Source organism: Alligator mississippiensis, chromosome 9 (assembly GCF_030867095.1).
Source record: "Alligator mississippiensis isolate rAllMis1 chromosome 9, rAllMis1, whole genome shotgun sequence".
NCBI classification, from domain to species: domain Eukaryota; kingdom Metazoa; phylum Chordata; order Crocodylia; family Alligatoridae; genus Alligator; species Alligator mississippiensis.
The window spans coordinates 41,973,763-42,000,619 of record NC_081832.1 but is presented as its reverse complement, the minus strand read 5'-3'; the positions used below and the strand labels follow the sequence as shown (position 1 = coordinate 42,000,619).

Below are 26,857 nucleotides of genomic sequence, written 5' to 3'. Positions count from 1 at the left end.
CAGCAAAGTGCTATAACCACTAAGCCATGGAACAGACATTAGTCAGTATGTTCTGTAGCATTCTTGTAGTTGGCTCACTGGGGAGCTAGCAGGGGAAGATAGTTGGTGCCAAGAGGAAGAGTGTTAGCTACAGAGAAGGTGGCATAGTAAAAGGAATTCTACCCTCAGACAAATTGCCCTAGCTCCTGCCTGTAATGGTACAGATACCATCTCACTACTGAATATCCATTTTATGTAACAAATGGAAAATGCAATGTGTAGAAAAGGAAGTGCAAGGTGAACATAGTTACATGGAATTCAAACACTGCATAATTGTCAAAAATTGAAGTTATATCACTATGTAGGTGATGCCTATTAGTCATGTGAAGGTGAAATAGAGTTCAGACTTAAACATATAAAACATTATATATATGTAAAATAAACTACAGAGAAATAATACATACAACATACCCTGGAATAAGGTTTTTGAAACACAAAACAAAGAAAAAAAGATCTTTCCTTTTAGTACATTATTGAGTAGCAGGAGCTAAAGAGCCAAGCCTGCTCACTGTTTTGCTCCCTTCATGCAGTTACTTTCACTTTTACTCAATAGAAGCTTCCATGACAGAAACTGCTGTTACTGTATTCCCTTGCTTATAATGCTCACCCCAATTTCCAACAACGCAGAGCATCTGGTTGCCTCCAGTGCTGGTGGTTTGGGCTTGGTGGCAGGTCCTTTCCCCTTCCCACCCCCAGGTATGGAGGAGGTTCCTGAGGAGTCCTTGCCCTGGATCCCTTCGTGAGCTTGGCCAGGGGGAGCCCATGGCCCTGCTGGCTCTCCCCTGCTTCATTGCCAGCCCCTATGTTGGGAGCTGCCTCAGGGGCCTCCTGCCCTGCCATGGGATGGGGTGGGGTGAGAGGGAGAGCTGCAGACTGGGTCAGGTGCCTTCTTTGGCTGCACTATGGAGGAGTGGTGTTGTGGCAGTAGGGGCTGGGAGGTGCTGGAGCAGAAGGGGTGGGGTAGGAGGGAAGGGACTGGGGGCTAGTGTTCTGTGATGGGCTGGGTAGGTTGGGACCTGGAGGGTGTGGGGGGACACACAGGCAAGCAGGGGGGGCATGCCACTGACTTGCTAAAGCTGAACAAGGTGAGGTGAGGGCAGCAGGGGCTTTCACTCAGGGAGTGGTCTGGCTCTGGAAACAAGATTGCACTCTGTACTACTTTGTTGATGCCCTGGGACCAGCCCTTCAGACCTCCATGTTCCTCAAAGGTCTCCCAAGCAGGCCTAGTCCTATTTAGCTGGGTGATGCCCCCAGAGCACAGGCTGGCCACTTGCCATCTCTGGGGCCTTTGAGTTGGTCCTGGAGGAGGAGGGGAATGGGACCAAAAGTAGACCAGAAATAGGACCAAAGGGCCTTTTCCAAAGTCCAGGAAGGGGAAAAGGTTATAGAAGTTTCTGGCAAGATCTGAGTACTAAGGACTAGCTTCTATTCCACGTGTTAGGAGGGACCTACCTAAATCATGGCAAGACAAAGGGTTTTTCATGGTACACAGAAACAATTTTGTAGGTATTTTGCAGTGGCCATGCCCCTTGCCACCGATTGGCAGAGAGGCCCCTCCCTTTTGCACTGATTGGCGGAGAGGCCTGGGGAGAAGGGATGAGGGTGTGGCTGCCATCTTGATTGCTGGCTGCCCTTCATGCCTCCCCATCCCTCAGCCCTGATTGGTGGAAAGGCCTTGGCATGGGGAGGAGAGACAAGGAGGTATCTGACCTGGGGTGCTGCCAAGGCTGCTGGCATGGCTGGAGCAGGTGTAGGGGCTCTGCTGGCACAGTGGGCTGAGTGGTAGTGGTGGGGGAGGCCCTGCTGGTGTTGTGGGTCCCCTCTATCCTTCACAGATGCCCAGCAGCTCAGGAACTGGAGCAGGAGGCAGGAGCTGGAGCCAGGAGCAGAAAGCAGGACCTGGGGGCAGCAGTAGGCATGCATGTTGGGGGAGAGAGAGGGGGCAGCAGTATCAGCAACTGGGGGAGGAGGGCTAATCCAGGTGGAGTAAGCAAGGGGGGGCTAGTCCCTTGGAGAGCTGGCAGGAGCCCTCTCCAGGAGGAGTGAGGCCAGCAGGCTCTGCATAGGAGGAGGGAGCTTGGTGTGCAGCTCCTGCCCAGCAGCAGTGGCTAGGAGGCAGTGCTGGTGTCCCTGTGTGGCCACAAGAGATGGAGCAAAATGGACTTATGGTCTGATCCAGTAAATGGCAGTTCTTACGTTTTTGCCATAGGATCAGATTCTGATATTCTTGTTCTTGTCTAATAGTATATTAAAGTGAAGTCAATGGGCGTGCTTATGGAATAAGATTCCACTAGAAGTGAATAAAGATTTCAGAATGTGGTTATCAAGTAGCCTAATAAAAAAGATAAAAAGTTTAAAAAACACAATCAAATTAAAATGCTGCTGCTCAGTGATTTGACTTCTACCTTTCACTGGAAAAATCAATATTACTAGAGGCTGACTGAATTCTGAAGTCCTTCCTCAATAGGAGTTTTTCCTGAACAAGAACCAAGAACTGCAGGACTGACTCAGCATTACTAAAGTACCTTATAGAGATAACTAAAGTTGTTAGGGTCATGACAGAATTTTATATTGATTCAAACTGGCCCAGATGACATTTAATCAGATCAGACCACATTTCACTTTTTCAATAATAAATCGTATGTAGTCAGCATAAAATTGTGCAACTTTAATATTTTAAGAAAGAAAGTATTATGTAGCATTTATGTACATACCTATCACTGTAGGCAGACAAGGTATAAAATTAATCTGTAAAATGGGAATAAAAATGCTGTAGTTATATAAGACTTACATTAAAATGTCAGAGTTTGGAGGTTTGTGGGAACTGTGGGTTCCCAGGGAATTCCAAAAACCAGGGAACAGGTTTTCAAAAGATCTTAGCCCCCAAATATTATTACCTCCATGGGGAGGAAGATTCTTAAATGCATGTAAAAATGGTACCCAGTAATTTATAGAATCATAGAAAAGTAGGGCTGGAAGCGACCTCAGGAGATCCTCTAGTTCAGTGGTGCACAACCTTTTGGGCTATGGGTCAGATCAGATCCCGTGCACCAGGATTGGGCCCCACACTGCATCTAGCCAGCATCTGTATACCCAGATTGGGCCCTGAGTCATCACAGTGTACCAATCCTGCATGTTATCAGGCCCAGGGACTTCCCACAGGTCCAAAAATTTGGCAGCAGGGGAGTGGAAAATGGAACAGCAAATTTGTGGACCCATGGGGATGCCTGCTGGCTGGCATGGCTCTGTGGGTCAAACATAGGCTGCAGGCTGGGAATTGAGTACCCCCTATCTAGTCCAACCCTCCTCTCCTCCTCCATCCTGCTCAAAGCAGGATCATCCCTGTTTAAACCATCCTATACAAGTATCTGTCTAACACAGTGGCATTACACTCATCTGGCCTTGTGGGCTGAACCTGGAACATGGAGCCATGCCATCTGGCCTCTCGGGATGGAATTTGGTGGCAGCACCATTAATTGCTGTTGCTTCTGGAGAAACAGCAGCCATTGCTTCTCCCACTGCCATATTTCCAACCTTGTGGGTAGCCCCACAGACCAGAAAACATAGCGCTGTGCTTCAGATCTGGCCTGTGGGCTACCTGTTGGCTTGGACATTTTATGGCAGGATGATCACCAGTGGCATTAATTGCTGTGGCAATGAAAGCTGTCACTGCTTGCCATGCTGCCAACTTTCTGGACCTGTAAGGAATCCTGTGGACCAGATCTGGCTGCAGGCTGGATCTTCACCACCTCTGACCTAACTTATTTCAAACAAACCTGCACAAACAACTCTCTTGCACAGATACCAGCCACAGTGCCCCAAACCATCAAAAACACCCTAATGCCACAAGTAAAGCAGGTGGACAGGGACAGTGTCAGTAAGTGTCTTATCACTGCAAAGACAGGAAATAGTTAATACACCTGAGGGATCCAATTTTGCATAATTCCTGCTTAATTTTAAAGTCTCTCCTGTGTCCTGCTAAACTTTGGATGTGTCTAGTACTAGTATCATTGATTAATGATAATAGATCGTATTTATGTGGTCTAGTTAATGCTCAGCTATTATTATAAAAATAACTTTCAATTCCAAAATATATATATATATATAAGCATTAATTTGCATTTCTTACATGATATCACTTGAAAAGTCTCAAAACACTGCAGAATTTTTAAATGGAGATCTTAAAGGTAGGTCCCTTAAGGTAGGTCCAAATTTATACTTTGGTGTTTCATTTAGAAATCAAGGACCTGATTTCTGAAAGAGCTTAGTTTCTACTTAGGTACCCCCATGAAGTGGCCAGATTTCTGAATGCGCCAAGCACCTAGCAGTTGGTTTCCAGGCCTGAATAAGCCTAATTATGTTTTAAGCTTCAAAGATAAGCAGGTCTGTGTGGTGTTCAGTAATAGCTACTGAAATCTGTTTTGTGCACAGCCTTTTGGAAAAAGAGGTGACTTAGTTAAGTCCCTATATATTGAGGTAGGAGCCTAACTTGAAGCACTAATTTTAAAAAATCCTGACCTTAATGTTTGCTATTTTATTGTTTTTCTCTGATTGCAAAGCCTGATGGCTGATGGGTTTTCAATATTTCTCTGCCGTGCCATGAAGCTAACCTAGTGTGGTTCTCTTTTTTTTCTTTTCAGACCCCGTTGTTTCACTGCTTTTTCATGTCCTGTGTGAATTAATAAAATTATCTAGTTCTTCAGCACTTACTGCCTAAGACCCCACTCAAAGTCATCCCACATGGTAAATTATTTCACTGGTGTGGAGTCCCTGGAAATCAGCTGGGCGTACTGCACCAAGGAAGAGGAAGCACCCACATTGATTGACTAGCAGCAATGAGGCCTAATTTAGGGAAGAATACATAAAAAAAATGATTCAGTAGCATTTCAGTGATGCTTTTCAGCTGAAGAAGAACACACTGCATTTTAAAGCTTCTCCCAGTCTATCCCAACTATGCAAGTGGTCCCATAACAGATATCACTCAACAAATCCTTGCCTCTCACATGTAGGTAAGGGAAGAGGGAGAGAGATTTTTAAAAGTAAGGAAGAAACATGTTGGGGGAGCTTATATATTTCAAGGGAGGGTAGGTAATTTGAGCTGGTTGATTAAATTTGTTTCTGGTTGGTTATTTAGCTTCTATTTTAATTAATATTTAAGTTCACTGTTAGGGGCTCATGGAAATCTATACACCAAAACAAAATAAAAACCTTAGTTTACAACCATTGCACTATGGGCTGTGATTTTGTCAGATCTTGTAAACTACATAAATCTGAGTTTTACTTGTAATTTAATCTGAGATGTAGAGGGGAAAATGATTCCCTATAAAACAGATCAAACTGCAACTACTTTTCATCCCCTCCTGAGCTTCTCCCTCAGTTCTCATTGCACTTGTCTCACCTTGAGCATATTACATGAAATGCAAAATCAACTGAAGTCCATATTATGAGATCATTTAACTTATGGGTGTGACTTGCAAAATTCCATCAATGGAGTTAGTGTCAGACCATGCTATTGTAGCAGTGGTTAAATCTGGAGTCTTGAAGGGCTCAAGGAGAGAAAGGAAGCAGAGAGGAAAAATTCTAAGAGTGTAGAGAGCAATGCTGCCCTGGGAGTAAAATCTTAGAGGGAGCAAAAAGGCATATCTCCATTAAGGAAGGCAGCAGATGGACTGCAGTACTACACAGCACCAGCCATAAGTAACAGCAACAGAACTGACTGAGGGCGTATTTTCGGATTCCTGTGCTGACTGAACACTGATGGCTGATGCATCCTAGCTTTGCTGCAACAGAAGGTTTAGAAATGAAGGCAGCTCTGCTGATTCCTTCTCACCGTACTGCAGTGATGTTGAAAAGTCGCTCTTTGATTTCCCCTATGGAACCTATAAGGGGGGGGGGCAGGGGACAGAAAGGGGATAGGCTTCACCCCCACCCTCTCTTCTCTTCTGACAAATAGCTGCCCTTCCTGCACCGTTTGCACTGCGGGCCTCATGCACAACAAGTATCTGTGGTAACGCCCTCATATCATTAGATTGGACCAAGGACCTCTGCCTCTGCAGTGGCAGGATACAGCCCCAGAGCAAAGTGGGATCTGTGTGCATGCGGGGGGCACGCGTATGGGTGCGTGGGTATAAATGCACTTGTAACGATGCATAATGACATAATATCATGTAGCTAAGCTCTCTTATAATTTGCTCTCTTTTATAATTATAAGCTCTCATTATTTGCCTATATGCTGGAAGGCCCAGCAGGTAAGGACGTCCCTGGCTGGGCCTCCGGGGCAGTGAAGGCGGCTGCGCATGGTGTGGGCTTGTCCTGTGGCTGTGTTGGACACAGCCCCGGGGGGAGTGGCCCCCGGCTGGCTCGCTGGTGGGGGGGATGTCGTATGTGGGCTTGTTCAGTGAGGAGAGGCGCTGCGGTTGGGCCTGACAGGAGGGGTGGGGGCTTCCCCTCTCGCGCCAGGGCATATGTTGGGGCACTCGGGCCTCTGCGGGGTGCCCAGCTGGCCCGCAGCCGCCTCCCGCGCCGTCTGGCTGCTGCTCTTGGCGGCCTGCCGCGGTGTCGCTGTTCTCTGCCCCGGTGCTGAATCGGAGCCAGGCGGAGGCCAGCGCCCCTCCCCCGCCCACTCCGGGCCGTGGCAGCCGCTGGAGCGGAGGAAGCGGAGCTGCGGGTGCCGCTGGGCTGCCGGAGGAGGAGGCCGGATCCGCCGTCGCAGGGCCGCGAAGCATGGATTTGCTGGGGAGGCGGCCGGCCGGGGAGCCTGGGGGGGCGGCGGCGGCGGCGGCGGCGGCGGCAGCGCGGGGGGATGGCGGCAGCGCCTGCTAACCACCGATTGCAGGAAGCCGCTGGGTGTGGGAGCGGCGGCTGCGGGATGTGAGGCCAGCGAGCGCTGCGAGCGCGTCCGCTGAAAGCTTCTCGCGTCCCCGCTTCTCCGCCTCGGCCATGGCGCCGGCTTCTCCCCGCACCAGCTCCGGGGCGGCGGCGCTCGGGATCCGGACTCTGCTGCTGCTCCTGTGCCTGGGCCCGGCCTGCGGCCAGCTCCGCTACTCGGTGCAGGAGGAGCTGCCGCTCGGCGCCTTCGTGGGGAACGTGGCCCGAGACCTGGGCATGGACCCGCGGCGGCTGGCGGCCCGGGGCGCCCGCCTGACCTCGGGCAGCGGGCGGCAGTACCTGGAGCTGGAGCTGAGCCGCGGGGCGCTGCTGGTGAAGGAGCGCATGGACCGGGAGGCGCTGTGCGAGCTCAGCCTCACCTGCTTCCTGAGCCTAGAGCTGGTGATCGAGCAGCCGATCGAGGTGCACAACGTCGAGGTGGAGGTGGTGGACATCAATGACAACGCGCCCAGCTTCCCCCGGCAGGACTACCGGCTGGAGATCAGCGAGTCTGCCGTGCCCGGCACCCGCTTCCACATCGAGAGCGCCCACGACCCCGACGTGGGCACCAACACGGTACAGACTTACCGGCTCAGCCCCAGCCAGCACTTCGCCCTGGACCTCAAGGGCTTTCAGCGCGGCAGCAAACTCCTCGAGCTGGTGCTGCAGCAGCCCCTGGACCGCGAGCAGAGCGCTTTGCAGCAGCTAGTGCTCACCGCCGTGGATGGGGGCAGCCCCGCCAGGTCGGGCACGGCCCAGATCTCCATACGGGTCCTGGACACCAACGACAACTCGCCCGTCTTCGACCGATCCACCTACACTGTGAGCTTGCTGGAGAACGCCGCCCTGGGCACGCTCGTGGTGCGGCTGAACGCCTCGGACCCGGACGAGGGCTCCAACGGCGAGGTGCTGTACTCCTTCAGCAGCTACACCCCGCAGAAGGTGCGGCAGCTCTTCAGCGTGGACCCCCACTCCGGGGAGGTGCGGGTAAACGGCACGCTGGACTATGAGGAAGCCTCTTCCTATGAGATCTACGTGCAAGCCACCGACAGGGGCCCTGTCTCCATGGTCGGGCACTGCAAAGTGCTGGTCAACATCGTGGATGCCAATGACAACACCCCCGAGGTGGTGCTGACCTCCCTGTACAGCCCGGTGCCGGAGGATGCCCGGGCCGAGACCGTGGTGGCTTTGATGAGCGTCATGGACCAGGACTCCGGGCTGAACAAGCAGGTCAGTCTGGGCATCCCTCTCGACATGCCCTTCAAACTCAACTCCTTCAAGAACTCCTACACCCTGGTCACGCAGGGGAAGCTGGACCGCGAAACGGCTTCCTCCTACAATATCACGGTTACGGCTACCGACTCCGGAAGCCCTCCCCTCTCCTCTCGCAAGGTGATCCAGGTGGACATCTCCGATATCAATGACAACCCGCCACAGTTCGAGGGGCCGGCGTATTCAGTTTACATCCCCGAGAACAACCCCCTTGGGGTTTCCCTGTGCACTGTCAAAGCCACCGACCCGGATGCCAATGAAAATGCCTATGTGTCATATTCTCTACTGAACGGAGACATCCAAGGGCTACCTGTCACATCTTACGTCTCCATCAAAGCTGACAACGGTAACATCTATGCTGTCAACTCCTTTGACTATGAGAAGTTAAGAGAGTTTCAGATTGTTGTCCGGGCTCAGGATGCTGGAAGCCCCCCACTGAGCAGCACTGTCACTGTCCACATGTACGTGGTGGATCAGAATGACCACGCCCCTCAGATTCTGTACCCTACCTCAACCAACACCACAGCAGCCATGGAGATGATCCCTCGTTCTGCAAGTGCAGGATACTTGGTTACTAAAGTAATTGCCATTGATGCAGACTCTGGACAAAATGCATGGTTGTTTTACTATCTGGCTCAAGCCTCAGAACCGGGTCTTTTCAGAGTGGAACTACACAGTGGAGAAATTAGGACTACTCGCAAACTGGGGGATGAGAGCGTTAATACTTTCAATCTGACAGTGGTTGTGAGAGACAATGGGGAGCCATCTCTGTCTTCATCAGTAGCCATAACCATCGCTGTTGTGGACAGAGTTTCCAAAATTATCCCGGACACAAGGCGGTATATAAAAAGTACTAGAAATTACTCAGAGATAACTGTCTATCTCATAATTGCTTTGAGCTCAGTTTCGTTCATTTTTCTTTTGACAATCATTGTCCTAACTGTTATCAAGTGCTACAGATACAATGTTTATGGTGACTCCTGTTGTGGAGGTTTTTGTGGGGTCAGAGAACGATGTCCTGCTGAAATGTACAAGCAGGCTAACAACAATATTGACACGAGGATACCACATGGTTTAAAAGTACAGCCACATTTTATTGAAGTGAGAGGGAATGGGTCTCTCACTAAAACCTACTGCTATAAGGCATGCCTAACTGCAGGATCAGGAAGCGATACTTTCATGTTTTACAATACTTGTGGCCCAACAGGAACTGGTCCACCTGCAGTGATGGCCGAAAGACATCTGACAGGACAGAGTGGGCAGAGTGCACAAAATCTGATTTTACTTAAAAATGAGTCCATTACTCCTAACGAGGTGAGGATGAATTGGTAAATGACCAGAACCATGGTCTGAACATAACAAAATACTTATACAAAACTTACAAGAAGGTTAAAATGAAATGTCCAGATTTAAGTAATACTCAAGGTTACTGAGGCAAAGTAATAATATTGTCTAAAAAAATTCTAATCTGTGCAATGCATTTTATTTCTAGGAAAATAATGGGATCCATTTGGTAAGTTTACAGCTCAGTATGTGAACACATTGTTTGAGATTTGCTTAATTTCTTGATGCACTTCATTTTTGACAGCATATGGTATTTGAAAGGTTCCCTTCTCCCCATTTTTTACAGATAGAAAAATGCCCATTGCAGCAAAATATGGGAGGACATGCAATCTTAATTTTTAACACTAAAAACAATACTGTAGAAGAATAACATAGATTATTCTGAAAATCATTATGGTGCTTTAGGGCAATTAAAACATTTGACACTTTATTGATTCACTACAAAGAAAAAAATACCATAGATCAGTATTTGACATTTTTATTAATTGTATGCTTTAGTTGTTTGAAAACATATGATCAAAGCTTTGGTAATATTTGTATTTTATGTGTTGCCTTTTTCTTTTTCCTGTCTATGGCAATCTAATTAATTACATGTTTTTAGGCTGTTGATCCAATTTACCAACTATTGTCTTGCAGTGCAACAACTTGTGACTTGCTGGTTTCCTGTTGAAAACTGTTTATTACCCATGTTTTGACCAGCAATATATTGATCTTTTTGATATTTTCCCACACAGGAATTAATGACTGCTTTCAGGTAGAACATAATCAAACTGGACCTAGTATATAGATTATAATATTATATAGGATTCCTATGTTACAGATTTTGAAACTGAAAACACACACTTCACCATGAATAAAAAGAGAGAATGTTACTAGAGACCACAGTGCTTTCAGTTCTGATTAATACCAGAAATATTATATTTACTGCACCTGTTTATTGAGATTATGGGAAGCACAAGGCCATTTTATATATTAATACATAGTTGTACCCAGGCAAGGAGAAAACACTTTTAAATTCTTGTAGTTAAGTAGAATGTAACTTGGCTCCTTTTTTTAATTTTTTTATTTTTTTATTTATTTATTTTGCATTTACACAGAAATGAAACCTATACTTCTATGGGCTCTAGCTTACCAGTATTAAAATATCAATCTCTTATCTTTACAATACATAATACCCTGGATTTAATACTAATTTTTTTTCCTAAAAATAATGCTGACACTAAAATATGTTCCTCTGTTTATAAAAAATATGTAGCTGATTTACTCTTTAAGAATTATGATAATATGATTTTGTTGATTATGTGATTTTCAAAGTCTTAATGGCCTTCAGGTATGTAATATTCAGCTCAAACAATCAGTAGGGTAGTTCTTACTATATATTACAAATATATTTTTCTGAAATATGTAGCCTCTATTGGCATAAGATAATCTGTTATGCAAATAAATATGGGGGAAGAATCAAATGATTCCAAATATTCTTTAGGTTGGAACTTCAGTGAAATTAGATAGATGACACTTGAAAATATATTTATTTTAGATGTGAAAGCAACAGAAATTTGGTTAACAAATTCCTATGATTTTAGGGAATTGGTCCTATTGCATGCAATGAATTAGCAATTTCTGAAGAACAGTGCAGGTCTAGCAAAGACAGTTTTTGGTGTACAAAAGCAAAGAGGCCTGATACAAATTATTAAGCCATATTTTAAATTTTGGAATGAAAACAATAACAGCCAGTTGGGGAATGAGAAATTCCAGTATGAGAAACTGGAATCTAGAAGGTGAAGCAATTGTTGATGAAGTCTTGCACAACTTAGAGGTGAAATTCTGTCAGATACTATTTGCAAGTCCAGAGAAATGCCCTAAAGCTTTTTGTTCATAAAAAACTTGCCTAAAGTGCTACAGTACAGTAAACCTATATCATTATCAGGCACCGGTGAGGAAATAGCACAGGTTGATAACTGTAGCAGATTATACATTGTGAAGTCACATATCTTACCCATTACTCAGTTTCCACATGTCTCCTGTGGTTCAGTGCTAGAATCCTTGTCTACCACACAGGAGACCTGAGTTTGATTTCTAGACACATATACAATCACAGCTATGGAGGGACCAAACATCTGGACTCAGTCTGGTCTTTGGATTTTGTCTCAGTGGCCTAAAGGGAGGATGGAAGGTCTAGGCAGTCTCCAATCCTCTAAAAATTCCTTCCCAGGCATATACATTGAAGGTCTGGGTGGCTGTCATGCACACACCATGATCCAGGAGGATTGATGATTGCCACATACATACCTTAACAACAAAAACAATCCACTGATGAGCAACATCAAGGTTATTTTGTTTTAATAGATATGATTACTCTTATTGACTTATTTGGCTTATTTGAATATGAACAGTAATTTGCCCCCTATAAAATATACCAGCAGTGATCGCTGCATCTTGCAGCATCTTATAAAGTTGATACATGAGGCACCTGTTACCAGTGTGCAATTTATTCAGATCTTCCCCCTAAAAGCTTTCAGAGACAGTTCTTAGTATTATCCATAGTGTTATGAGAAATTGCACCAGCTAATAAAAGACTTTCTATAGAAAACATCACAGGTGAATGTATTTCTTGGTTTTCCTGTATATTAACATTTTGTAAGCATTATTTTGGAGTCGGATAAAAAAACCCTTTATTCTTAAGTTATGTGTAGGTATGACAGAAGTTGACTCATTTTTAAAAAGTCAGAATTTTCTCTTGGTACTTTGGCATAAACTAGGAGCAATTTTATTGGTATAGATGGAATTACATCACTGTAAAACAAGGTAGAATTTAGCCTATTAAGTTTAATTTGGGGGATATCTTTGCATTTGAAGAAGCTGTATGGCTTTCTAGATTTTTGACACTGTTTTGCTAATGTAGTAATTGTGGTATGATAAAACCATGCCCCTTTTCTGCAAGGCAGCATATGCTTCTAATAAATGTTCATGTCACTGTACAGCCTTGCATGGTTATTTCAAATGAAGCTCAGTCTTCATAAAGGTTGTTTTATGAATGAAAAAAAAATTAGTGCTTTATAAGGTACAGCCCTTTGAAATAGCATTATTCATTTTAAAACCTAAAGGGAGATGGCTGACTGTTCAGAGCATTGTAGGGTCAAGGGTCAGACTCTAGGTTTAGTGAATATCTGGTTGTTTAATTCATAAAATCTTCACTATTTCATGATCAGGGCAGACAATAAAGAATAAAACAGAAGGAAAAATAAGTGGGGCAGAATATTTTGGATTCATTATTGGAATTCTGAAGTTTTAGTGGCCACATATTATTATTTACCAGGGTATGAAATGTGTCTGTGTGTGGGAGAGAATACTGTTTTACCATTGGGCTCCTGGCCTGCCTGCCTGAGTTGGGCACTTCAGAGATCACATGCTATTGTTTGAAGGAAACCAAACAAAAATGTGTAAAGCCCATTTTGATATATTTTTTTTTTAGCTTCAGGTGTGCTTCAAAGAAACTATATCTAGTAAGCACATAGCATTGTCCAAGAGATTTCTCACAAGGGCTTTAAAGGTATTAATGTTAGAATATCTTACAAACTTGGTTCAAAGGCTTAAGCTTTTAAGAAATTCTTCAGGCTTTCTGACATTGTAAAGGTTAAATGTTTGTTCTTTTCTTTAGAAGGAGCCTCAGATCCTTTTCTGATATGCAGGGTCAATGCTCTGTGCTCCAGGAAGGTCAAATGGCTAGTTTGAGGGTAAATGCTGTGCTGGCAGAAAGTTGCAGCTAGAGTTAAGCAGACAAAGCAGTTTTCACTGTACCAGAACTCACTGAATATGTTTTTTAAAAGCATTTGCTTGTTCATTTCATGTTAGTTTCCTTAGTATTAGGAATACAAATAGTCACTTCTTTGTGTGGGAGGGGGAACATTTGGTTTACTGAATTATGGTTTTGTTAGCTTTTCATTCTGAATTCCCAAATGATAAACACATGCTAGAATAATAAACAGTTTCTCCTCTACATTGAATTAACTGTGAGCGTTTTGCGTAAATCACTCTCAGAATACAGTAGGAAATCTGAAATAGAAGCCTCTTGACTCTCAGTTGTTAACATAGTCTCATTAGAAGAGAAACAGATCTCTACATGTTTGAGGATTTTAAAAGGCTTTTTATTTATTGCTTAAGAAAGGATATACTCAATAAGATGACATTTTTCCTGTGTTTTGGTGTTCGTATAGTAACAGAGTGGGATGAATTTAGCAGTTTCATCATTTGGCAACTGTTGGTTGATTCACAGTTCTCTGCCTCATAGAGGACCTGATCCAACACCACAAAGTCAGTGGAAGGCCTTCCATTGATTTCAGTGAACACTGGATGAAACATAATAAAACACATCCTCATGATCTAAAAACCAAATCCTTGAGTTGCCCAGAATCTCAGTTAACATGAAAGTGTTTGCAGGAAGATATTTTAAAAGTACAGATTTATTTTATTAAAATGTGTCTGCTTGTGATTTGGCCAAATGGTTGTTAAATTGGATACATACTACGCCACTTTAAAATATTTGGGTGAAATTTTGCATTTACTTTTCTTTAGTAACATTTGCTTTGCTAATATGACTGTATTTTTGTGGCAAATATTCATATTCTCTGAGCGGTAAAATAGGTTAATTGGACACCTAAATCCTTTGGGTTTTTTGCTAGTTCCCTGGTTGGCACAATTTAACTCATGATCTTAGCAGCATTAGTGCTAGCAAGGTTCTGTGATGAAGTATTCAGACAATGCAGTGGTGACTACCAGTGTAAGCAACTGGACAGATTTTGACTCAGTTTTCCAGAGGGTATCACAGCATTTTATAAGCTATCTTTTGGCCAGGCAGAAAAGTTGTTGTTGACAGAAGCAGCTGGTGGCTCAGTGTTGCTCCCACCTAAAGCATGTGTGAAGAAAATATCCTATCATACTTTCCTTCTCATGAGGGCTGTTGGCAAAGGTAAAAGAAGTGGCCAATGGCCCTTTCCCAGGGCCTTCCAGAGTAATTGGATTAGAGAGTTAGCTATGTTTATAGCAAAGATGCCTGAACGGGGTAGCTGGTCACAAACCTTTCCTTAAAAGAAGACAATACCACACAGAGTGAAGCTTGACACTGCACATCATCATATACTCAACATGGCTTGTGACAGCCTTTTTAAAAGAATGCTATTTTTTTATAATGTGAACACGTGTCCTCTGGGAAGTCCGCTTATTAGGCTTCGGACAGAGCTTCAGATCTGGAGAAGCTTCGGACGCTTTGGCATCCAAAGCAGCATGTCTGGATTGAAGTGCTGGCTTCATTAGGCTTTCTGAAGTGCTTTGGAGCTTCCGAAGTGCTTTGGAAAAGCTTCTGAGCCACTTCAGCGATCCGGCCATAGGGTATAATGGGGAAAAAATGAAATATCTATAACTTGGTTGTTTTTTGTGTGATTTGGATGAAACATGCAGGGATGGAAGACCCTGCTGAGAGCATGAAGCTTGCCAAGTTTCAAGAAGATTGGTGCAGGGGTTTGGGGAGAACTGCACCCCAAATTCTTGAAACTGATGTCATGTGTATGTGTTACATGACGGGGTAAAAACTGCAGGGGGTCGTGGCCCTGGATGAGGCCAAAAAGCCTGCCAAGTTTCAAGAAGATCAGTGCAGGGGTTTGGGGGGAACTGCACCTCAAGCTGTGGACAAGCAAAACTTGTGACATGGGTGACACTGTGTGTGTTAAGGCGCAGCAGGGTGAAAGCTGCAGAGATGGTGGCTCCTGCTGAGGCCACAACGCCTGCCAGCTGTCAAGGAGATGGGTGCACGGTTTCTGGCTTCTGCAGCCCTGCACCCCTAGCTGCTGACAGACAAAAACTCATGACATGGGGGCTTGTGCAACTCTGTCTGTCTTGGGGCCTGGGAGATACTACTGAAGGCCTGGCTGCTAAGCTACTGTGTTACCAGTTACCAATCAATCATGACTCACTCAGGGACCAGCTCAATACACAGTAGCTAGCTAATGTAGCCAGTTATTTACCATCAATTAACACCTACAAAACCAGAGACTAAGGAGAGGAAATAATCAATACAGACAATCAACTGCTCCAACCCAGAGACAGTCAGTTGCACAAGTTTTGTCTGTCGGTAGATAGGGGTGCAGGGCTCCAGAACCCCCCTGCACTGATCTCCTCAACAGCTGGCAGGTGTTGTGGCCTGAGTAGGGGCAACCACCCCTGCAGTTTTCACCCCGCTGTGCCTTAACACACACAGGGTCATCTATGTCACGAATTTTGCCTGTCCACAGCTTGAGTCCCCCCCAAACCCTGCACCGATCTTCTTGAAACTTGGCAGGCTTTGTGGCCTCACCAGGGGCTACCACTCCTGCAGTTTTAACCCCCCTGTGTTGTAACACATAGACGTAACATGAGTTTTGCTTTCAAGAATTTGGGATACAGTTCCCCCCAAAACCCTGCACCGATCTTCCTGAAACTTGGCAGGCTTTGTGGCCTCACCAGGGGCTACCACCCTTGCAGTTTTCAACCCCCTGTGGTGTAACACAAAGACGTGAAATGAGTTTTGTTTTCAAGAATTTGGGGTACAGTTTCCCCCAAACCCCTGCACTGATCTTCCTGAAACTTGGCAGGCTTCATGCTCTCAGCATAGGCTACCACCTGCAAGTTTAATCCAAATCAGACAAAAAAACCTACAAAGTTATAGATATTTCATTGATTCCCCATTATACCCTATGGCCGGATCTCCGAGGCAGCTCTGGAGCTTCGGAGCCACTTCAGCCAGATCGAAGCAGAAACCTGGTCCAGAGCTCCAGATTGGATCCCTGGCATCTGAAGCAGCTGGATCCAAAGCCGGCTTGGATCACTGCTGACTCGCACAGGCCTACTGCTTATACTACCAGCTTGTTTTACATTGTCCATCCCATGTCAGTAAGATGGTGACAAACCAAATATCTACAGAACCAGGACAGATTTGATTTTGTGATCTGTAAGTGTAAAGGTCCATATCACATTGCCAAATCCTTGACCATTTGATTCTTCTAGGATTATTTTTTGGAAATGGTACTGGTGTATCACAGGTCCTGTTGGGTGGAGGTGGATCATGTATGACACAGATATAGGACAGATGAATGTAGAACACTGTTTTATTTTGTTTGCCTAAATGGCAGTTTTGTAGTCACAGGGTGCATCTACATGAGACGCTACTGTGCAGTCATTACTGTGCATTTATTTAGTACTTGTATTAGCACGTGCTAAGTAAATGCACGGTAGCCAGTTACTGCACAGTAGACTGGAAAAGGTCTTTTAGGGGATGCTACTGCACAGTAGCCTAATAATACCGTGCAGTAGTGTATTAGCACTGTCAGTGCTGTGACACACTACTGTGCAGTGTTTTTTAGCTACTGGACAGTCAGTGTTTCATGTAAGTGTGCCCACATAAGTGGCCCTTTTGGCTTTTACACACAGTTTTTCATGCTATTATCCCTTCGGTGTGGATGTGTATGTGTATGAGCATACTGAGCATAGCTAGTATGGTGTATGCTGCTTGGGTAAGTATCTAGCTATATGTACATGCCTGTTGTAGATACATAAGTCACAAAACTGTAGCTGGGCACAAACCTGTAAATAATGTGCTAGATGCTGCAGAATGGTGGCCCTCCCATGTTTTAGCCCCAATAACGGAGTAGTTAGGGCACTCATTTAGGAAACAGGAGGCCCAGGTTATATGGCCCATCACCCAGAGAAGGTTTTAAACTCCTTTCTTTGGGTGGAAACAGGGGTCATCTGACATCTCATTTGTGCCTCCATAAGATTTTTTATGGCTGCAAAAATGTTGAGCAAATAGATGTTAATACCCTTTGGTATATATATATTGGTAGTCAGTGGTACAACAAAAAGTGGTAATAGAGTCTGTTGCTTAATTGTAACAGATGTCTATTACCCCTGTGGCACTTTCCCCACTCTGCCAGACCTGTGCCTCAGGTCTGGCTGGGCAAGGAAAACTCCACTTCCTCCACCCATCCAGACTTGCACCAGGTCTGGCTGAGCATGGTAAATGGGGAGATCACATTACTTCTTGTCCTACACCATTAAGGATGGGACAAGGGGCAATGTGTGTTTTGTCCAGTAAGGTGGATCAGCTGTACCATGACACATCACAGCACAGCTAATCCACTTCATTCAGCAACATCTATTTCTGCCCTTGCCTTCGCAGCACAATGCTTTAACCAGCACACCACAGGTTAGATATTATCCAAACTGCTGTCTAGCATACCTTTTGAAGCTGGCTCCCTGAGCACCATTGAAAGAGAGATATGTGGGGCCAGGAGGAAACAAGCAAGTGAAAGATTTTGTGGCTCACTAAGATGGCAGTTTCCCTGGAAGAAAATAGAACCTGTGTTCTAATCTTTACCCTTGTTCCTGGTGGGACAGGAACTTTTATGTTGCACTGTAGGCATTTAGTCAATGACTAGTAAATGCAGGGTAAATACAGTGGCCCAGCTTCAAGAAGAATACTGGATAATGCTTGATCTGTGGCTTGGTGGTTACAGCATTGTGTTGGGAAGTCAGAGAGATGTATGTTCAGGCTTCCTTGGGGTGGTGGGGACCTAGAATGTGGGTCTTCTGTTTCCTGTAATAATGTCCTAGCCACTCAGCTACTGGGGCTAGAACATGGGTAAGTTTTTTTCTTCCTCCTGGCTTTTCTCAGGACATATGTTCAGATATGCTGTACATAACTGCATACCTGACCAGCCAATGCATAGCTTACTGAGTATGTTAATATTTCATTTATGCATCCAGTATTCACTTATGCATCCATACTGCAGACATAATAAAATAGCGAACTGTGTAAGTGCCAAAAAGCCCTCTTACCAGGCTAGCAAACTGCCATTTAGGTTCAAAGAGAAACAGAATTCTGCCCCAAGCTTCCAAATTTTGAACCAGTTTGTTGTTAGCTATTGTTATGCTCACATGTCATTTTGATACCATGATTCTGATTTTATATACTGCATTTTATATCTAATTTGGCTGTATTAATATGGGGTTTGATTTTTTTAAACAGCTAGTTCTATGTAGTCTTATATGGATCATACAAAGCAATGCAGTTCTGCATCTATGATAAAATACAGAATACACATATCAAATTAGGTTTAAAATAATATTCCTACTCAGCTGCCTTTTCTCATGGGACCAGAGGGACCGGTAACTTATGGATGTAAATTCTGTCATAGTACCAGAATGTTAGCAGTGATGCAGCAAAACAGATGCCAGCATTGATTTCTTTTGCTCCTACTGACATTGCCAGCAATTGGTTTGTGATGAGAGAAAAATGACAGGAGAGAGATGAAGCTGTATTTCTTAATGAGCTTCTTCAGTACCCTCACCCAGTTCTTCAGTGGCCAATACAACTGAGTGAGGGTAGTCCTAGGCAATGGAAAGCTGCTGCCATGTAAGCTACTGCCTGGTCCCACACAGTAAAAATACAGGGTTATAAAAGCTAAGAGTTAGATTCTGTTACCCATAGTTATACTAAGTCATACCCATGAATCTTTCTGTTGATCAGTGGCATGATTAGGGTGGGGCAAGTGGGGCGGCTGCTCTAAGTGCTGACTTCGTTGGGGGATGGAAAAAAATAGCTGCTCCCACAGTCACACAGTTGCACAGGTGGTGTTGTGGCAACTAGCAGTCACTGCTGTTCGTGTGTGTGGTAGCTGTCCTGGGCATCCAGCCCTGTCATTACATCTGTGCTGTTGATTCTTAACTTCTGTGAAGACTTAAAAAATTAAAGCAGTTACTAGACATGTTGTATACATAGCAGATATTTAGTTAAAAAAATCAACCTCCCCCACCCCTCCCAGTAATCCTTGTTCTATATGTTAGCTGTTTATGTTACTCTGAGATGTTACTCTTGGCCTGTGAAAATTAGTAGGTGACAGGTTTAAAACTAACAAGAGAAAGCACTTTTTAATAGGGCTGTGCAAAACAGCACTGTTTTGCTTCAACTTGTGTTTTGGTGTTTTGATGGAACAGTGTTTTGTTTCAAGTTTAGTTTTCTTTTGAAAGCACTGTTCCATTTCGTTGAAACAGTTTCAAAGTTTTGACTCTGTTTCAATGTTTTGCCCAGGCTATAATAAGGACAAAACTGGAGGAGGAGCAGCCTCCTCTGATCACAGGCAGATTAGGGCCAGCACCCTGGGGAGGAGTCCGGCAGAGCCCTTCAGCCCCCCCAGGGGTGCAGGCGGAAGGCTGCTGCTGCCGCCTCCCTGGGAACTGAGCCGGTGGAGGGAGGCAGAGCACAGCCCTGGTGCTGTGCTCCACTACACCCCACTGGGCTCAGTTCCAGGGGGCCGCAAGTGGCTGGGAACCGAGCCACGCAGAGGCAAAGTGCAGCCCCCGGGTTGCACTCCACCTGCCTCCACCGGGCGGGTTCCCAGTGACTTGCAGCCCGGTGGAGGGAGGCAGAGTGCAGCCCCAGGTCTGTACCCCTCCCCTCTCTACCGAGCTCAGCATCCAGTGGCTCCCAGCCCCGTGGAATGCAGCCTGGTGGCAGGAGGCGGAGCACAGCCCTGGCTCTGCCTGCCTCCCACCACTGGGTTGAGCTCCATGGGGCTGGTGGAGCCTATCAGAGCACAGGCCGGCTTTGGGAGGCAGGCATAGCGGGCGCTGCACTCCAATTGGCTCCACCAGCCCTGGGGAGCACAGCCCCTTGGTGGGAGGCAGGGAAAGCCAGGGCTGAGCCACATGGGTCTGCAGCCCTGGTTCTCCCCTGCCCCCCACCACGTGGCTGGGCTGCTGCTTTGAAGCTTGAAACCTTTCGAAACTTTCAAAATGTTTCAACTGGCCTTGTTTTATTTTGAGGCTATTTCAAAGCCTTCTGTTTCATTTTAATTTCACTATTTTGAGCTTGAAACAAGTCAAAACAGCGTTGAAGCAAAACAGCTGGTGAAATTTCGCACAGCCCTATTTTTTAATGCAACATTGAGTTAGCTTCTGGAATTAATTGCCAGAGGAGGTGATGGAGGAAGATAGCATAGCCAGGTTCAAGAAAGGTACTGGATAAATTCACAATGGGTAGTGAACAGAATGGCTGGAGATGTTTTCTTTGGTATGGCAAACCAATAATGGTAGATGCTAGGGATATATTGAATAGAGGAGATATCACTCTAGAGATATCTGGTTCAATGCTCTCCCTGGCATTTCTGACACAGTATGGCACTTCTTAGGTAGAGGCAGGTGCAGCTCCCTGCTGTAACTGAAAATGGTTTTCAGGAAGCATTCTGAGTTACAATGATTCCCTGGACCAAACAAAAGGTCACTGTTGGTTCCGGTGTGGAAGTGGAATCTGGCTTCTGGCTGGAGCCTGTAGAGGGTTTCCCTGACAAATGGTCTCTCCTCTCTCCCAGCCTGTCCCTGTTTCAGAATGGGAGAGGGGAAAGGGACCAGAGGGAGCTCATTCTAAGGGCTCCCCAACCAGCGCTGGAGGGTGAGGTGGGTAAATTGGAGCCCCTCCACCTCAGGGGAACACCAATACACCCACCTCACTCTCCAGCAGGGGCTGAAAAAAGCCCAGACTGAACTCCTGTTCCCTTTCCACCCCCTCCCATTCTAAAAACAGTGATAGCAGGCAGCACAGACACAAGTTACATAAGATGCTTTGTTTTGAAACATCTTCATCTGATCTCTCATGCAAGAAGGGTTCAGATTTTCACTTGATTGGCCATTTTTGAAGCTGTCTGCAGCTGTGCACTTGTGTTTGGTCATGGCTATAGGCTTTCTGTGGCCAGATCGGACACAAATTGTCACTTCTGTCTGCGCCCCTTATGTTCTACCCCAGACCAGAATGCTAACCCTTCACCTCCCCCTTACTAAGCACAGAGATTAGAAAATTTTGCATTTTATTCTGTATACAAAGGCTTTCCACTATTCCCTTAGTGCCCGTGGCATACAGTGTTCTAGTTCAGTGATTCCCAACCATTTTTTTACTGTGGCCTGGTGGGAGTGGGACAGGATGCATGGAGATCATTGCCTCCCTCCCAGCAGTGCCCTGATGCCCAACTTTAACCCTGGAAGCTCAGCTGTGACCCCAGAAGCTGCTTGCCAGGGCACACAAACAGGGGTCCAAGCTGGGGGCTCATGCCACGACCTGGCAGTCAGCCCTTCACGGCTTGGTACCAGCCCAGTACTGGGTGGTTGGGAACCTCTGTTCTAGTTCACCTGGAGCAGGGGGAAGATATACTAAATTTAGTTAAGGGGTGGAGTGACTGGAAATGAATTGATTGGTGAGACTATTCCAGTCTCAAATTACAATTTATTGAACACATAAGCAATACCAATATTTAAGCAAGGCTTTAAATGCAACACTTAACTTCTAAGCAAACCATAGCAGTCAATACTCTTGATATCTTGATAAGTCAGATATTCTTATATAAGCCTTCCAATTGGATACAGTGATTTCAACTGGCTAGGCATCTGTCACCACACTAGGATTTGCCTGAGCTGCTGTCTTCTTGACTTCAGGCTTCTCTTCAAATTCATAATGCCTCTGTTTGCATTTTATATCGTTTCTTAGGGTGTTAGGCAGTTTTATAGTTGCTTTTTGTTCAAGTCCTGTGTTCCATGTGGTTTCTTGACTTAGGGTTGCAATTGCTATGATTATAATTTTGTTTCACCATTTGTCTGATCAGCTTTTTCCACATGCTTTTTTGTGCTTAGTTGCATACCTTTTAGCTGTTCAGTTTGCATCACTTGTGTTTAGTAAGTTGTATATTTTTTTTTCATTACTTAATGCAGGGGTTGTCAACCAGGGTTATGTGTACCCCTGGGGGTACTTTGAAAGGTCCCAAGGGGAATGCAGGGGCAGGTGGGGATGCAGTGCTGCCACCGCATGCTACTGCCTCACAAGAGCACGGCTGGGGTGGGGCAAGAGCAAGGTCATACAGACACTGTGCTGCCACTGCTCTGCTGCTTGCCACAACCCTGCTCCTCATTCGGCTGCTCGCCACTCCCCCTCCCCCACAATCCATGTCCAGCCACTTGCCCCCCCCCCCCCCCCCCCGCCATACACAAACTCTGCGTCCAGCCACTCACCACCCCCTTTCACTCCACATCCGGCCACTCACCCCCCCACTTCCACTCTGCATCTAGCCACTTGCCAACCCCCTGAGGGTACACTTATTAAAAAGGGGGCCACTGGGGGTACACTTATTTTAAAAAGTTGAAAACCTCTGGCTTAATGGTATGTGCCTTTTGCACAAATACCCACCAATTATCTTTTACAATGGTCATTTGTTTCCTTGCGGTCTTGGACTGTTTAACCACTTCTTTAACTTTCTGTTGATATCGGTTTCAAAAAAGGGGGCACAAATAAACTCTAGGGCTTATTGCTTTGGAGTTTATTGCTCTTGGGCCTGCTGTTTGAATGTGTTCCTAGGATCAATTAACTCTGGAGCAATAAGATCCAGAGTTTATTCATACAAAGCACACGGAGCTGGGTCAGAACAGCCCTGGCTGGCACGGGGCCTCAGTTGCTCCTCCTGGCTTAACATACTGTGGTGGGGCTGGCTAGGGCATGAGAGAGCATCAGTGTGGGGCTAGCCAACAGGCAGCCCCTGAACTGAAGCATCTTAATGCCTCAGCCAGCCCCTCCAGCATCTACTCATGCGCTGCTGTGGATTTTTCACTCCACAGCAAGATAGTACTTGTATTGACAAGTACTATCCCGCTGGGGATTAAATTAGTTTACTCCACCCTACTAGGGGTGCAGTGCAGATGCCAAGACATTTACTGTGCAGCTAATTAGTCAACTGCAGTAAACATCTCGTGTAGACATACACAGGTTACCTTAGACTGGGTGTGTCTACACATGCAATTAATGCAAAGCAATAAACTCCAAAGCAGCTTAAGTTAAGATAAACTAACCCCGGGCACATCATCTATATATGCACCTGGGGCAGCAGCAATTTGAGCTGGGGTGGAGTTGTTTACACCAGAGCTGCTCTTGCCCTGCTCTGCCCTGGGCTCTGGGTGGTGGTGTTGGGCTGTGGAAGGGCTGGCTGGAGCACAAGGGTCCTGAAAGTATGGAACCATGAGTCTAGGTGGCAGGCAGGCAGGCCTCTGGCCCCCTGCTACCTGCATTGACCGGGAGCAATTTATACCTGTAGTCAGCATCTACACGTGCATTGAACCATAATTAAATACTCCTCTGTAAAAAAGTCCACCCAGAGCCCAGGGCTGGGACAGTACTATTCTATTGTGGTGTTAATTAGTTTACTGCAGCCTAATAACATTGCACGTGGAGATAGTGATACTTTACACTGAAGTTAATTAGTCTACTCCACAGTAAAGCGCACGTGTAGATGTGACAACTGTAATCCACTGCTCTGCTTTATTCAATTAATTATCTCAGGGCATAAAATGGCATTGGTTATGCTAAGCATTTTGCTAAAGCAGCTTTCAGGCCTACTGGAACAGCTGTCATTGTCATAAGTCCTCCATTTTTGTAAGGCCTAAGTTGAACAAAGAGTCAATTTTGTGTAACTGGGTGTAGCCCTAAAAGTTTTAGATTGTTCCAGTACAGCTCTTGGAGCAAACAACTTTCATGAATGCCAAACTTACGTATGTTATTAATGTAAATAATTAATATTACACTTAAATCAAAGGTGTTAACATCTGCTTGTGGATTAAATTCAGCCTATTTGATTAATTTATCATGTTTGCATGACAGATTCACAAGCTGCAGAACTCAAGCTTTCATATAAATAAAGAAAATTTCTGACTCTTATGGCAGGGAAGAAAAATCATCTATGGATGTATCAGTATGATAGTCTCTCCCCCTTTTTCCTGCTTTTATTTTTCTCCTTCATTCTACCTCTGAGCTATAACCCTAAATCAATATGTGTTTTATTTGATAATATAGGAATATTTCTACTCCTTATGCTACTGCTTTCTACTCATATAATTCAAAGGCCCTGGTTCATTGACTCACTCCATTCCCAATACAACGAGAGTAGAAACTGGCTCCACTTCCCTAGCTAGGAATTCCTCTGATGTAGGGGAGTCCCCAGCAGAAGAAAAGCCAGAATAGGTAGGTCTTGTATCAGCCTCCCACCCTCCATATTCCTGGTGTAAGAGGTAAGTAAATACAGGGAAAGCTTGACTGATGTGTTGCTTTTAGACAATCCTTCTTTGGTGGATGATCCCTTGAGGACCACTATTAGCTGGTTAACTGGGGAGCAACCCTAATGTTCTTCTTTAAAGTACAGTAGGCTTGGGTCCAGGGCCAGACCAGATTAAACCACCAAAGGGTACTGGAATCCGCAAATTATTACTTTACAAGATCCTTTTCTGTTAAACTCAGCAGAAATGGGCAGAACAGAAAATCTGAGCCTGAATTTGAATGAAGTTGTAAACACAGATATTAAATACATTGTTGCAGTAGGTAGAAATTCTCTTTTGTTTAAATCAGATTGTAAAGAATGCTAAACTACAGTTTATCAAATAGTTACTCAAACTCAGATGATGATGGGAGGCATACAAATATTGAGATAGCTGGTTAGATAGCTAGTATGGCTGTGAGAAATTTTGCCAGGTGTTTCATTTCAAAGCTGTTTCAATGCATTTTGAGTTTGAAACAGCAAAACTGAAATGAAACAAAAGGCTTTGAAAAAGCTTCAAAATGAAATGAGGGCACATGAAATGTTTTGAAAGTTTCAAGGGTTTAGGTTGTAGCCGTGTTGGTCTAAGGATATAGGCAGACAAGGTTCCTTGGGTGAATTTGATATCTTTTATTAGACCAACCCAAATTGTTGGAGAATAGTTATTAAGCAAGCTTTCGGGTTCAAAAACCCTTCGTCAGGCTAAGGACGCTGCAGCAGTTGCTGCGTGCTCTTCCTGGATGGAATGAAAAGTAAAGAAGCCAGGGGCTGGGCTGGGGAGTCAGTTGCCAGGCAGATTATAATGTATCAAAAATCCAATGTCTATGTTTAGTCCCTGATCTCTAGTATCCAGCAGGTTGATGAAATGGAGCTCATAGGCTCGTCTCTGGGATGTGTTGTGTAAATTTCCCTTGAGGATCAGGACTGAGAGATTGGAGAGAGAGTGGCCCTCCTATGAGAAATGTGCCCCCACCAGTAATTGGGTGTTTCTGTCTTTGATGGATTTCCGGTGTGCGTTCATTCTAGTGCACAGTTGTTGTCTGGTCTCTCCTACATATCTTCCATCAGGGCATTTGGTGCATTGGATGAGGTATACTACATTCCTGGAGGTGCAGCTGTAAGATCCTGGGATGCTGATGGCTCTGTTGTGGGGTCCATCAGCATCCCAGGATCTTACAGCTGCACCTCCAGGAATGTAGTATACCTCATCCAGTGCACCAAATGCCCTGATGGAAGATATGTAGGAGAGACCAGACAACAACTGTGCACTAGAATGAACGCACACCGGAAATCCATCAAAGACAGAAACACCCAATTACTGGTGGGGGCACATTTCTCATAGGAGGGCCACTCTCTCTCCAATCTCTCAGTCCTGATCCTCAAGGGAAATTTACACAACACATCCCAGAGACGAGCCTATGAGCTCCATTTCATCAACCTGCTGGATACTAGAGATCAGGGACTAAACATAGACATTGGATTTTTGATACATTATAATCTGCCTGGCAACTGACTCCCCAGCCCAGCCCCTGGCTTCTTTACTTTTCATTCCATCCAGGAAGAGCACGCAGCAACTGCTGCAGTGTCCTTAGCCTGACGAAGGGTTTTTGAACCCGAAAGCTTGCTTAATAACTATTCTCCAACAATTTGGGTTGGTCTAATAAAAGATATCAAATTCACCCAAGGAACCTTGTCTGCTTTGAAAGTTTCAAAACGTTTTGAGTTTTGAAGCTGAGCTTACTTGGCTTCAGTGCTGGTCCCAGGCAGCAGCAGCAGCCTTCTCTCATCTGGTGCACAGATCCAGGGGCCTGCACCCCCAGGAGGGCTGCAGGGCTGTGCCAGACTCTTCCTGGGGGTGCGGGCCCCCAGATCTGCCTGCCAGATGAGAGGAGGCTGCTGCTGCTGGCAAGTGTCAGGAGTTGTGTTTTGAAGAGTTTGAGGTGCACTTTCCCAGAAACCTCTGCATCTATCTCCTTGAACCTTGGCAAGCTTTGTGCCCTCAGAAGGGTCTACCATCCCTGCAATTTTCATGCAAATCAGGCAAGAAACGACAAAGTTTTAGGCATTTTCATGATTCCCCATTATAGCCTATGGGCAAAACGTCAAAACGCATCGGAACAGCAAAACGAAATGGGACAGTTTCGTTTAATTAAATGGGACAGTGCTTTGAAACTAAATGAAATGATGAA

General features: G+C 45.3%; 1 protein-coding gene across 6 annotated transcripts in view; it reads left to right on the top strand.

Moving 5' to 3' along the window:
- LOC102559534 (protocadherin alpha-C2) overlaps window positions 1-26,857 on the top strand; it is a 267,699-nt gene that overhangs the window by 112,265 nt on the left and 128,577 nt on the right. The window contains exon 1 of one of the 6 annotated variants that reach the window (XM_019487089.2): window positions 2,046-9,492. The exons of 4 other annotated variants lie outside the window; for them this stretch is intronic. In XM_019487089.2, coding sequence (XP_019342634.1) covers window positions 6,979-9,492 — 2,514 coding nt within the window. In that variant the 5' untranslated portion in view covers window positions 2,046-6,978. Of the gene's footprint in view, window positions 1-2,045; window positions 9,493-26,857 lie in introns of those variants that run through there. One more of the 6 variants, XM_019487088.2, reaches the window with a different exon arrangement.